At 41.0% G+C, this 14,229-nt stretch overlaps 1 protein-coding gene across 1 annotated transcript in view; it reads right to left on the bottom strand.

Annotated features, from left to right (window-relative positions):
• Apoltp (Apolipoprotein lipid transfer particle) overlaps window positions 1–14,043 on the bottom strand; it is a 17,380-nt gene extending 3,337 nt beyond the window's left edge. The window contains exons 1-22 of the mRNA XM_046626922.2: window positions 13,645–14,043; window positions 13,516–13,560; window positions 12,324–13,374; window positions 11,852–12,215; window positions 11,405–11,714; window positions 10,502–11,309; window positions 9,924–10,428; window positions 9,698–9,839; window positions 9,444–9,617; window positions 8,657–9,217; window positions 7,692–8,586; window positions 6,486–7,563; window positions 6,102–6,389; window positions 5,832–6,035; window positions 5,587–5,742; window positions 4,369–5,508; window positions 3,760–4,121; window positions 2,188–3,572; window positions 1,922–2,106; window positions 1,650–1,804; window positions 392–1,566; window positions 69–280 (exon numbers count right to left, since the gene is read on the bottom strand). Of these exons, the coding sequence (XP_046482878.1) occupies window positions 69–280; window positions 392–1,566; window positions 1,650–1,804; window positions 1,922–2,106; window positions 2,188–3,572; window positions 3,760–4,121; window positions 4,369–5,508; window positions 5,587–5,742; window positions 5,832–6,035; window positions 6,102–6,389; window positions 6,486–7,563; window positions 7,692–8,586; window positions 8,657–9,217; window positions 9,444–9,617; window positions 9,698–9,839; window positions 9,924–10,428; window positions 10,502–11,309; window positions 11,405–11,714; window positions 11,852–12,215; window positions 12,324–13,374; window positions 13,516–13,560; window positions 13,645–13,708 (11,259 nt within the window). The 5' untranslated portion in view covers window positions 13,709–14,043. The remainder of the gene's footprint in view (window positions 1–68; window positions 281–391; window positions 1,567–1,649; window positions 1,805–1,921; window positions 2,107–2,187; window positions 3,573–3,759; window positions 4,122–4,368; window positions 5,509–5,586; window positions 5,743–5,831; window positions 6,036–6,101; window positions 6,390–6,485; window positions 7,564–7,691; window positions 8,587–8,656; window positions 9,218–9,443; window positions 9,618–9,697; window positions 9,840–9,923; window positions 10,429–10,501; window positions 11,310–11,404; window positions 11,715–11,851; window positions 12,216–12,323; window positions 13,375–13,515; window positions 13,561–13,644) is intronic.
• Window positions 14,044–14,229: the final 186 nt, after the last annotated feature.

The following is a 14,229-nucleotide window of genomic DNA, read 5'->3' as shown; positions in this document are numbered from 1 at the left end:
CCGAAATAATTAGCGATTTATTTATTTTCCAGCACTGCCATGCGTGTCGAGTCGACAACAATACTCACGTTCTTGAATACGTCCAGCTGAATCGCATTGCCTCCTGTTACAACGATTATTTGATGACTGGTGTCAAGCTCGTCTACACTGTATTTGATCAAGACGGAAAATTGATTGTGGACAAAATCGTGCGCAAGTAGATAAGTACATTCTCCGCTAAATTCGTAATAGCGACCGTCGAAGGTCATGTAATGTTGACCACCAGCGATCATTGCTTGAGCTGGAAAGAAGCGAAGCTGTGTAAATTTCTTCCGTAGAACCCGTTGGGTGTGAAACACGTGATGAATTATTCTTCGTTAGCTGCTTCGAGACGAAATAGAAAAATACCTACCCTTGAACGGTGGTAACCAGCTGGAAGGCTCGGTATAGGGTTTATACTGATAATAGAGAGTCCAGAAGGTCAGGTTGGATGTGACGAAGTAGGATTTCAAGTCGGAGATGGCGCGATACTCCGCGATCTCTTGGAATTCGGGTGTTTGGTTGAATGCGTGCCAAGACATTGGAAGTTTCTGTTCAAGATGCAGTAGCCCCTTTTCTGGACTGAATATGAATTTTGTTTTGGCTTCTCTATACCGGTTTTCCGCCTGTAAAGCCGTCTGACTAATGTCAGTCAGCTTTGAATGGATAAATTTGATGGTATGGTTTATTTGATCGCCTACTTCGAAGTACTCGTACAAGTACTTGGCTTTAGCGTAAAGTTGTTGAACTTTTTCAATCGTGTAATGCAAAAACGGCAACTTCGTCAACTCCAGTAATTCGTTTATTATCTCGTCTACGACGTTCTTGAGCTCGACGCCAAACGGCACCATTGTGAAGTATCGTTCTCTAATGAATGTTATAATTATGCCAGAATATTTTCTGACATTTGTCACTATGTCATGGGCCTGAATGTCTTTGTATATTCTGTCCACATCCTGTGTGAAGTTTGTGAAACGGTCAAAGTAAGGTGAAGTTATAATCTCGTTTCTGCGATCGTACAAAAAGTCGAGGACCTCCTTGCTCGCCTTCCAAACAACTGTTTCGAGGTAGTGAATCACCTTTATAAATAACGGCTCGACATATCTCAGGAATTTTGTCCACTGGTCAGAAGCAGCCGACGACATATTTGCCCAGAGGTTTTCCATCCACTTTATAAACGAGACATGAAGGTCCTTCACAAATTTGTCATACTTTTCAACAAACTTTTCTATTATCGACGCTATTTGAGCCATGGAATCACCTTTCAACATTGCCGTCACGATTTCTGATAGCTTGTTGTAACCGGATTTGACAGCTTCTATAGCCCACAATAGGGAATTTCTTACAGCCTGACCAGATTCCCCCATAATCTCCCATATTTCGTTGAATATGTTCGGCAAAGATTGCATGTGACTTCTCAGAGACAAATCGTCAATCACGTAGGAGCCGAATGCAACGATATCTTTGACGTAAAACTCATTAGCGTTGTAAGATTTATTCAGATATATTTCTAAGTCTTCCAGATCGGTTTGCAGTTCTTTCAGGTTGCTAAAAACATGAGAAATAATATTTTTAAACAGTTTCTAACCGTCAATGGTGCTATTTGTGAAAGCTAAATAAAATTATCCTACTTCCAATCCTCCAGAAACTTGCTCACATCCTCATGAGCGTCTTCCCAAATATCGTAAATAGCACTGACGGTCTCACTTCTTATATACTGCTTCCAATATTCGGCATCGTTACCTATGCTCTCGTATGCCTCGTTGAATGAGTCCTTTACCGTACTCTGAAAAAAGGTTTGACAATTGATTTCAGCGAATAATATTCTTCTACAAAAAATTCAGTGGACTCAAAGCTGGTGTTTCCTGAGGTTTACACCGCAGCGTGATGATAAAAAACACACCATGACATCCTCCTTAAGTTCTGGTCTCCACGTCATCTTTGACGTAACGAGTTTAGAATGATTTAACCGCAAGTAAAAAGAGACATCTGCTATGGTGAAATCATCACTGTAGGTTCTCCATATATCGAAAACGACATTACGGGCGTCAGGAATCTTTCCATACATTCTCAGACTCTCGACAGCATCTGAATAACAGTAATTATCTCAAAGGACATGCACCAGCTACAATCCATAGCATCGCGAATACAGTTCTAGTTGAATCTTACCTGGGGTGTAATTCACCATCAGCCAAGTAAGCTTCTCGTCAATGTTGAGGTAAAATTGCCCCGTCGCGTCTATGTCTGGTGTATAAACCAACGATCCGTTAAGAATGTATTCCGGATGGGTGGGATAGTACCTAGTCTTCAGATGCTTGACTACCTCCTTATTCTCTCTGAGCAATTCAATCTCATATTTCGACAGATCTATGTATCCGTATAGCTGTCCTTTTTCCACCGGAAAGAAACTGCGCTTGTAGGAGCCGTGATTCTCAACTTTGACGAACACAAACATGTGTTTGTGAAGGGTCCCGTTCACTCGTAAGTCCAAGTTAGTGATCGGATGTTGACCAAATATTTCATAGCTGTATTTGCGGTCCGCTGGCCAGCTGCTCTCATCGCGTACCTTGCCACGCAGTACCAGGAGCTTTTCGGAATTTGTTGAGTAGTCAACCACCAAAGCGACATTGATGAAATCACTGGGATCAGTTCTATCATATTTCGCTGTGAACGTAACGTCTTTTTTGAAACTAGGATGTTTGAAACTCAGTACCGCCTGACGCTGTCCCAACAAGTCTGTGCTTTGCATTTTTTTCCACTGAAAACCTGTTCCTACGCTTCGAGGTCTGGCCATATCCCTGTCCCATTGAAGTATGGCTTCCGAGTTTATGTCCGAGCTGTCAATGCTGTAAGAGGCGTCAAGGGTGAAGTTTCTCCTCGGATAAACAAAGTCTAGTACCACAAACTGGTTTTCGACTTCTTCCGTTGTCTTGTTAAGTATATTAACATGATACGAGGCCCAGGCGTCGCTGGCCAGACTCAAACGAGCGTTGTGGTCGAATTCTCCCGGGAGGATTTTGTAATCTGTGCGCAGATTTACCGTGCGATTCAAGTGAATCGCTTTGATTTGAATGTCCTGACCCGTATGCGTTGTTCTTATGCGAGTCTCGCCGGCTATGTGAAAGTCTGAGAGGTTTCCCAGCCTGTATACATCAACTTGTTTCAATTCTGTCGTTGGATAATTTGTCCCAGCGTTACCGCCGCTGTACTCGTACTGATTGATGTACACGATTCCCAACGGTTTAAAACTGTTCTGAATGGTTATTTCGATGCGATCTTTTTCAAAACCAGCTCTCGACTCGCTCTTCGAGTTATATTCACCGTGAACTATTCTCTGCGAGTTGTAAATCAGCTCCGAATGGCCAGTAGTGATCAGTGGACGTTTTTTGTAACCGTATTTCAGGAGTCCACTGTGGCGAGTGCTCAGAGGAATTTCAGCCTGCAAACTACCCTCCAAAGTCGAATCGAGCTTCTCACTGTTATACGTGTACTCTGATTTCAGAAGTGCCGTCTCGCCTGGCCAAAACGCTTCCACGTGTCTCTTGTTGTTCTTTCTATAAAATTTAATAATTTCGTATTATCATACATGAAACTTACATTACATATTTCATACAATGTGATCCTGGAACTGGCTAGACTTTGCAATATCCAGTAAAGGAATTTCGAATCCAAATTTAATCACATGAAACGACTAACAAGAAGACTGGCAAACAACGATAAGAATAAGGACTAAAAAATTACATTGTTGTGTAGACCACGAAATTGCAAGCAATGTAGGGTATGCCTTCTATTGGAGTGGACGCGTTGAACGATCCATTGACGTTGGCGAGACTGGCATAGACGATGCGTGCTGTTCCGAGACGTTTTGAAGAAGGATAGTAGACGTCTGTATTGATAATATTATAAGCTGTTGACGCTTTGCTATATTCTAAACGAAGTATGAAAGTTTCTTCTTGCAAGAATTTAGGCGTTCGAAGTGAATAATCGAAGCTGATTTCGTTTGGTTGGAATGAGACGTTGACAAAGTTATTCACTGTCTGATGAGATTCCAAACCCCATGTGAATCTCAGATGAGCATTGATGTCTTGAGGGTTTATTGTCAGCTGTTTAGCAAAGAAACAGAGATAAAAGATAAATATGTTTTCAAATTATGAATTTTGAAAAACTTAAAGATTATGTCATGGTAAAAACATTACTTCTAAATATTTCACTGCTTATCTATAACTTATCTGGCTTTTCCTGAACTTTTATTTTATAAACTGTGATTTCCATAAGATTTTTTGTGCAGAGAATAATGAATAAGAAATACTTTTGCAAAAATAAAATTGTTTAATTCAATTAGATACTCACCGCACCGTCTGAAGCATAATTGATTTTCGAGACCTGAGTGTTGTACCCAACGGCGTACTTCGTGTTCTTCGGCTCCTTCAGCAAATGATAGCTAACCAAAACAGTATGACAATCTTTCTCAGGTGGTGGTAGTGTCAAACTAAATATAGCGTCTACGTTGCCTGTATCAATAAAACCTATGGTGGCATTACTGCCGAACGTCCAAAGGTCGTGATCGATGTTAACATCAAATCCTGTGTTAATGTTCCTCCTTGTATTGTGAGGATCTTTGAAAAATAACTTAGTTTCAACGTGCTTTTTAGCTTTGTTTATTTCGTAATCAAGGAGAACGTTTGCATACATGTCCTCCAAGTAGAGTAAACCCCATTTAAATTCAATGTAACTTCTGTCTTGATTAAAATGATGATTGGCTTGGACGCTTCCTGTTACATTAGACAGAAGCATGTCGCCACTGACCATGAAGTTTTTTATACTCTTGAAGGGGGTTTTTCCACGTACATATACACTAACGTTACCGTTTACTTGAGTATTAACAAAAGTGACAAGTTCGAAATCGATCTGATTTCGATCAGCGCTGTATATTTTTGCACCCGTATTCCAATTCAGTATGTTTCTGCAGCTAAAATCAACCGCCAAATCCCTCGGACTGTTTATAGTTTGGAACTTAAATCCATAAGTTTCTTTGACGTAGCTCAGAGTGATATTATTTTTCAGCATGGAATTTTTCGCAGGAACAATCGTCGCATCAACTGACATAACAGTTTCGTCTTTGGTAACTATCTGGCCATAGACTTTGTAAGGTTCTGCCGAGTTAGCGCTGGTCAAATCACCTTCAAATTCCAGCAGTTCGTTGCTCACTTTCAAGACGTTCCCAAGAAATTCAAGAGTCTCATAATTTTTAATTGGAGTTATCGCTCTGCCGCTCACTATCTTGTCTTTGTAGTCGCCGATAATTTTAAACTTGCTTTCAGATCGGTATACAAGATCTAGGTTCAATTTAGCCGACTCGTTTTCCGATATTGAATTCGCATGATGAATGCTAACTCTGACGTGCTCAAGCATCTCAATTGGCGAGTTCAGTTGTAGTGTCGCGTTCATGAACTTAGTTCCTTCAACCTGCCAAACTCCTTGAAGATTATACTAAAATGTAGGAGAAAAATTATTTACTACATGACAATCATCATAAAAATCGTGATCGTTCCATCTCAATCAACTCACAACTTTTAAAACTGGTTCATAGATTTTGAGTCCAAATTCCATTTGACTTTCCCGTGACGTCAAGTCTTTTTTTATTATGATTCTGGTCTTCGGCACGATAAACTTGGAGCTGTTAATTTTTGCTTGCATCATGGTATCGAGATAACCATCGTCGGACTGCAAGAAAATTCAATCAGGAATAGAGTTTGATCATTCTAGCAAACAAATAAACTAAGTCACAACGTAATTGGGTGTTTAGTAATTACTTCATAAGATCCGAGAAGATCAATTTCGAAGTCGTTTCCGCTTAGATCAAACTTTCCTTTGTATAAGTTTTCATCCACTTCAACATATATCTTGCCATCGACGTACAATACGAATTTCAGAGGCGTTTTAATTCTGAACGTCACATCATGAGTTTGTAAATCGTCGGCAGCTCCACGATTCGTATAGTTGACATTATAACCAGCCTGAAATTATGGACAGAAAAATTTATTTCTTACGCACAAACAATAATTCTCAAAGACGATACTTACTTCCATCCAATTAGCGTGATTCTTCACTCTCAAATCCGTTGCAACAAAATAGTCGTTGTTGATAAGGTCACAACTAAGTATGTAGGTGGAAGTTATCTCCGACGCGGATTGGAACGGTGTGTCAATCTTCAGCTCATTTTTCATGTTGACATAATCGTCCAAACGAAATCGATCATCAAGCCGAATAGTTCCAGAAGGAATTTTTAACGAACCCAAAACTTTGAAATTTGGATCATTCTGTTCTATGTCCAGATCACCGACAATCGTTTCAAATAGGGCCAAATCGATCTGAAATTTTTTTAAAATATGAAGTAAAAATCGATGACTATGGGAGAAACAAAACGAAATTACATCAATTAGTCGACAGACGTTCAAGTTTCTCACCAGAATCTGTCCTTGCCAGTATAACGGCTCTTCGTCCTCAATGTAGTCATATAAAACTTCCGCAGTAGATGTAACTGGGTCAGGTATTTCGGGGATGCTGAATGGGGGAGGTTTTGGTCCCCCGTTGGCAGTGACACCGAATTTGGTGTCGGAAAAGCGAATTGAGAATTCACTGTCAATTAGCATTTTTTTAATCTCTGGACCATTTTCAACAACAAGCTTAGTTACGATGCCGCACTCCTCGAATCCATCCATAGGAGTGTAGAGAATGTAGGTGTGGTGAAAATCTGTGAGATTTTGGTAGCGCCAAACACCGACGAAGCCAGCCGTCATGTTCCTGTAACCAACTCTGAAATCGGCTTCCTTTTTGTTCAATTTAGCAACGACAAGTGAGTGTTCGAGCAGTTCAATCGGCGTTGCAACTTCCAGTTTGAAATTGAAGTCGGATCCGTGAAGAAACAGTTGAATCAAAGCCTCGAGTCCTACGCTTCCATGGGGCCCGTCGATTCTGGCCACGACATGTCTGTCCTTCTCAGACAAACCAAAGTTTCCCTGTAAAGTAGAGAACCTTTCAATGGGTGTCGTCAAATTGAACTGCACCATCGATTCCTTGATCTTAGCCAGATCGCCAACCAAATTTCCCGTGTACTTCCTTTTGTCTAGGTCAACGTAAACTGCCCCGCGAATTTTCCAATTTGGAGTAAACTGTAGGCTGCAAGTTACGTCTCCTCTTTCATACGCTGCCAGAGGGGATATCATGTTCAGGACTCCAGTCAAATTGAACGAGCCATCCTTTCCCTTGATTAAATCCCAAGAACTTTTCAAGTCCAATACTTTGTCTGGGTAGTAGGTGATGTGCAGACGAGTGTCCGTTTTCCTCCCGTTGGATAATCTGTGCGTCACGTTACCATTTATCCACTTCAGAGGGTGCATAGTGCTGACCAGTTTATAATTTCCTTGCCATTCTAGCACCTTATCATCTTCGATCAGGGTTCCTGACAAATCTATCGAGAAGTGTTGTGAATCTTGCCAGTGAACGCTGCCTCTCGCCGTTACGGCATTGTTGTTCTGCATATACCTGCGGAGAAAACAGAGATATAGTAATTGGAGAAGATATTCCACAAAGCACGGGCTGTTTGACATCGATCAAACGACCCGTGAGAGATTTCAATAGTTCTACATATGAACTTGGATATGATAATTCACCTTGCATCAAGCGACGTCCTTTTCCATAGTTCAAAAGGTGTGAGAAGCTGAGATTCTATTTTGAATATTTTGTTAGTTGGCTCCATGTTATAGTCGGCATTGATGGTGAAGTGAACGGCATGCACTGGCGACCATTCCAGTCGGATATCAGATACGTAATTATTACGTCCGCGAAGCGCCAAGATAGAGCTTCCAGTGACGAGTCGCCCAGGGTATGTGACCATGACTATAGTGCTGAAATTTTTCTCTGTGGGATCGGAGAACTTGACGAATTGAAATGACGTTGCAAATTTAAGGTCAGGGTCCCGATTGGCATCCCATTTTATTTCTAAACCAGCCTCTTTTTTGTTGGGCTCATCTATCGCTCTCGCTATCAAGTGAACATCTTTCCATCTGTCTAGGTGAACTTCGATTCTCGCTTCACGTTCCTTGTCGACGTTTGCAGTGAGGGAATAAACGTTGCTTTTGTATCGGCACTCAAGGTAGCTCAGAAAGTGCATTGTAGTTAGACTGCCGTGTGTTACTATCAAACCATATTTCTCTTGTTCCGATTGCTCGAGTTGCAGATCAACCTTCAAATCTGTCGCATCGTTGTAGATTTTCAAGTTCACCACGACATCTTTGGCAAAGCTTGGCGAATCCAGAAGAAGCTTCACTGTGTGATCAATTATGGCTACTGTAGAATGATCTGTGTAAGTTCCATGAGCGGTCATATTGTGGCCGCTGAACCAAGTGCCAGCCAGCTTGACATCATACTCGTTCCGCGTTTTCTCCTTTATATCTATATCTATCAGCATTGGGGTAAATGTTGGTATCGTGAGATTGACATGGGCTTCAATGTCGAACATCGCTCCGCGAGGCATTTTCACAGTCGTCAAGAGCGCAATCTCCTTCCCTGAAGGTAAGAAAAAACATACATTAAAATTTTACTACCAATTACTCGAGAATATTTATTGTGTAATTACCTGGAGCGTATCGTATTAAACCACTGCTTATGGTCTTTACCCCACGAGAAAAGTGACTAATTCCGACCTTGATGTCCAGGTTTTGTATCGGTTTTGTGATGGCAATAAAAGCGGTGATCTTGGCTCCTTCGTTGGAAAGGTAAGTTCTGGAGTTGGTAATAACCAATTGAGCAGTGAATTTGTGCTTATCGTCATGGAGGTGGGGGTTCGAATTTATTTCAGTATGAATTTCAAGGTGGCCTAAAGCTTGCCGGTACCATGCGCCCATGTTGATATTTAAGTGGGGATAAGCCGAGGATTGCAGCTTAAAAGTGGCTGCTTTGTGAGTTAAACCCTTCTGAGACTGATTGCTCAGCGATACTTCGACTTGGACGGTTTCCTTCTTCTGAGAAGCAGAACCCTGTATTTCTTTCAGCTGATATTCGACATTTATATTCCCTGAAACGCTGGCGTTTTTCCGCATTATGTAACCCCTTATTTGACTCCAGAATTTTTTCGTTTCAAACAGTAAATTGATATCACTTTGCGATACATTCCCCTTCTCCGTAATTTGTACTGTACCTATTTTTGGGAAATTCGATACTGTTAATCTTAAGGGATGTATCAAATAGTAGAATGCTTATGTGAATGAAAAGCGGACAATGTTTCAAACATAAATATGTTTGTTGATGTAATAGAGAAATTTGTTCTAAAAGTCAAGAAACGAGTAGAATCATATTTTTGCTAGACAAAATTGAGAAGCCGCAAAATCGAGAGGAACAAATTATTTTTATTAATGTTTACTTGCCCGAAACTTCAACCACCCGTTCGTTATTGATTGCCAAGTATAATTTAGGACTATAATTGTAGCCGTGGTGACTCAGCACCCTGGTATATCCAATACTAGCGTCCAGATGTTTAGTACTATTAACATCCAAGCCAAGGTCTATTAGAAATTGATCGTCTGTTTTCTTGTAAGTTCCTGAAGAATAATAAATATTGATTGAAATTGCGATACGAACAAGGAACGTGAAGTTTGGTACACGAGTGATAAATCATCACCTTTAGCAACTAGTAAACTACCAGCTGCGCGTAGGACAACAGAAACATTGCGGTTATTGGCGTCGAATGAAATCTGAGCACTCATCTCCCTCTTGGTCAGAGATCCAGGAGTATCGAAGACCATCGTGATGTTACTCTTATTCTGAAATACAAAAGATTCAGGCTGTATCGAGTCTAATCGCAAAGTGAGGAACCCAGTACAAAATAGTTATAATTTCTAGCTTACCTCAGAACGTTGCCACTTATATTCAAAAAGATAGCTTTTGATCGTCTTGTCTGTTTTCATCAAAGACACCTTGAACAGAGTCGGCCCATTCAAAACGAAGTAGGCAGCGTTTGGATTCTTAGTCACGTTTGAAAATTGATAAGTGGTACACAACTTGAGGCCTATAATTTTATCGAGGGCTGCCCAGCTGCAGGTATTGTTGCTGACGATCTGTATCAGGTTGTGTTTCTTCAGTTCCTTTGTACTTTGATCGGAGACGATTAATCCTACTGGGGTTTCGTCAGTTTGGGGTCCGTTTGTGCTGAGATACGTGACGTCCGTGAGCATGGAAAAGACTTCAATTTTTTCGTTGGGTAGACCTAGGTTAAGGCTGACCAATTGCATATCTTTCACAATTAAATGTCCTTGCACTGCCCCGGAACTGTATAAGTTGGACTTCAGCTTGATCCCGGCACTTTTGTAAAAAGCGTCGATAACCATTGTACCAGTTACGTCTACGCTGACACTGAAAAAGTAATACAGAAGTACAGTGCTAGCCCAAGTTTTCATTTCCTTTAATGCGCAATCAAGTGTCTTACCTCGGCATTATGTTTCCCATTATTTCCAGTGCCTCACTGTTTCCTAATCGCTTGTTGTTCAAAGAACCAGACATTTTAAAGTTACAAGCTGTGGAGCCAGAAGCACTGAGATGGAGAGGGAGACCAGAGGTCGTCGGAACGACGTACGAAGAGTCCAAGAACATGCTAGTTTTTTCATATTTCACATCATTACCGGAAAGGATTTTCATCAGTTTTGCCCAAGGATCGAGGGAGGCTATAGTGGTTCTGATTTCTTTGTCTCCAGTCAGAGTTACATACTGCACGTCGTTGCCGAAGATTTTCAAGGAAAAACTTAATGTTGGATTGTCAAAATTATTGTCGATTACGTTGGGCAAATTTTTTATTTTCTCAGCATAGTTCTCGCCTGTGTTTTCACTATTTACCGATCTTAGGCTCCTCAAAAAGTTTTTAAAATGCAAGCTCACTTTCTCGTTACTGAGCGGGCCGTTAGGTCCGAAAAAATTCTCTGCGTAATATTCGATTCCTTCAAAACGAATTGCCACTTCAAACATATTTATAGATTCGCCCAAGACATCAACGGTCGCATTTATGGTAGCGGTTCTCGGTATGTAAGACTTTGGTGAGAATATTAAATTCGTTTGATAATTAGCACCAACGTTGTACTCATCCGAGAAAAATGAGCTTTCATAGTTTCTGGAAAATTTACGAATATCACTGTCGAATTTCTTTCCCAAATCTCGGTCCATTAGCAGACTCTGAACTTCGATTCTACTCGGCGACGAGGACTTCAGAAGATTTTTCAAATGGCTCCAAACAAACGATCCAACTATGCGAACAAATATTGAAAAATATTAACTTTGTTCACTAAATATTACAAGCATCTTGACTATCGTTATTTCAATCGCAATGCAGTACACTTACCTTGATTGACTTCCTCTTCTTTCAGCGTGTGCTTTATTATTTTTATCACGTTGTAGTCGGGGCATCGCATCACCTGGAGATACGAAGCGATTCGGAGTTCCGTATCTTGACTAGAATTTCGGTAAAGATTTAGAAAAAAAGCGTCCCTTGTTTCTTGGCATGAGGGCAACCTTCGATGAGCGTCGATGGCTGCCACCCTTGTCTCCATCGTCAAATATCCACCCGCACCTTCGATACATCCCTTCAATATTTCTCTTAATCCCTCAATTTCTAATCCCATATTTCCAACGGATTTCAGAGCTTCCAACGTCTGTAAATTGAAAAAATTTATGTATAATTGATTTTACTTTTTTTGTTTCATTCTTAAATACTTTACTCACATCTGAGAAACGTAAAACGATGATTTACAAGCTAGATTATATCGCCAGCTACGACACTGATAATTACCTGTTTCGTTTCCAAAGTCGAATGACTTTTTCTGCGGCAGCCTTTTTCGATTTTTGCTTCTACATAGCGCAAAAATCTAGTAACAGGCTCTACGCGGAGGCAATTGTTGTCCACGTTTGTACAATAGGCGTGAATGATGCTAGAGTAAGCTAGGTCAAATTGGGAATCACCCAGTTCGCTTGGATGCTCCAAAAGGGGTGCGAGTGCCCGGAGAGTCTCCTTGTCAGGGCGTGGAATTAAAGCGAATCCTGATATCCAATCCTTAACTTTTTCGAGTGGCACTTGTTTCCGTATTATTAAATCCTTCTGAACCATCAGAGCAGCAGTGCTTTCGATGTACGGCAGAGCATTGATTATGTGCTTTCTGAAAATCGTGATAAAGACTCTTCAGTATTTAAAATAAGACTTTCTTTTACCGCAGTTTTATTGATGGTAAGTTGGTATCACAGGATGAATCGTCAATTTATACTACCTTCCCGTTCTGCAGATGCTGTCGGCACGCAACAGCAGCATTGACAGAGATGGGTAATTGAGTAGACGAGCAGAATGAATGAACTTTGTAAACACTTTGGAGAATTCCTCTTGAAGTTCTTCACCCGATCTCATCTTGCACATGCTCTTAAGGGAGTTGCGAGACGTTCGCAGCTCTCCGTGCGTTGGTTTCAGAGTAACGACATGGTTGTACAAAAGGTTGACTCTTTTCGACAATGGAAAGTCCTCTCCTTCGCCTTCGTCTACATCTACAAAGTCGGAGACTTCCTCGATCAGGTTAAGTGATGACCGAGTGATGCTTGTCGCCCCGGCCCTTCTTCCGTTGGATAAAGGTCGGATCATGTGCACGTCGATGCATGTTACCGCCTCGTAGATGTTATGGTCCAATGTTATTTCACAATCGCTCGAAGACTTCAACAATGGCTCGCGAAAACTTCGAGGATTTGATGAAAACGGACTTCTGTAAGAGTTCGATTGAAGAACGGAGAGATACTTGTTTCTATTTGTACAAGATGCTATGTTCTTTGTTTTCTTTAATAAGAGACTTGTCTGCCTCGCTTCGTAGAGCTTGTAATGTGTGTGGCAAATGCCGTTGATGTCCAATTCTTCAGAAGAATGGCTTACATCAAACCTTTTCATCGTATTTTGAAACATGGAGAGTACTCCTTTTTTCATGTTCAGCACCCACACCGGTTCCTCGGGGTGCGGGCAGACCTCGAGTATCTCACCATCTCGAAACGCGAATCTAAGTGCATATTGCTCGACGTTTTTCACAAACTCAGCTCCAGCTCTGTCGGGGAATTCAGCATCATAGGTTGAACGATTCGACGAAATGCTCGACTCCGTCAGTTTCAAATGACCTTCGCAAGGGGATGTGAAACTCAGTGATACCACAGCGTCAATTTGCAGGGTCGATTCATTGCGACGATCGTTTAACGTCACTCCCAGGTTTGTACTGACGTCGATTTGGTACGCATAACGGTAAACCACACCTTGCAAATACTTGAATTTTACTAAGTGGTCGGCAGAAACTGTGGAAACAAAATTTTGAGTACACTCACGTATTGTTTGAAACTTGTTTTTCTTCGTTCTATTGTAAGAAACTACTTTTCAAAAGTGTTACTCTGCATAATATGTTTTATTAACGTTATATTTAAGAAACGAAAACTCACCGGAACATTTTGTGCGACTGCACAGGGCCGGGACGTTGACGTACACTGTAACGAGATCAAATTAATGCTGTGAACTGTGGTAGTTTTTTTACCATTTTCAAAACACCAACTAAAAATATGAAAACTCACCGGCATAAGTATCGATGCACAAGACAACAAGGCACAGATACACCAGTATTAACAAACGATTCATATTGAATGATGTTTAAATAAAAATATGTTAGCTAAGTGTTTAACATTGCCAATAAATTTGGTTTCGTGGCGCGGCGATTCTGGCTCAGCAACTGATCTTAATGAGATATTTATCTCTGCCCTTCTCTTCTCCAACGAAATCACGTTCTAGTTCACTGCAGAACAACAACTTGTTGACAGAAAGCCAGGCAAAGGAATACTGGGGGTGAAGCTGAACGAATTTAATTTAATTCAACGCTTGTTCGATATTGGATAAGTAAGTGCTTCCTGCCTTCTCCTGTGCTTTCTGAAGGGGAAACGGATATGCTTGACACAGCATCGTATGCAGTTGTGTGGTAGGAATTTCATAGTATTCCAACTGGTGGGTTAAAGGTTGAGGATTGATAAGATACATGATATAAGGCTAAAAGACATCAGGCAAAGGTCTCTTTGAAATTATTGGGAGTCTAGGATACTCACGGTCAAAGTTCAATACAGATAAGACGTCAAGAGGGAAACTAATCCAATGTTGGCTCAGCATCT

This window comes from Neodiprion pinetum, chromosome 5, assembly GCF_021155775.2.
Source record: "Neodiprion pinetum isolate iyNeoPine1 chromosome 5, iyNeoPine1.2, whole genome shotgun sequence".
Classification (NCBI taxonomy): domain Eukaryota; kingdom Metazoa; phylum Arthropoda; class Insecta; order Hymenoptera; family Diprionidae; genus Neodiprion; species Neodiprion pinetum.
The sequence above is the reverse complement of the archived record's forward strand: the minus strand, read 5'-3'. Positions and strand labels throughout refer to the sequence as shown.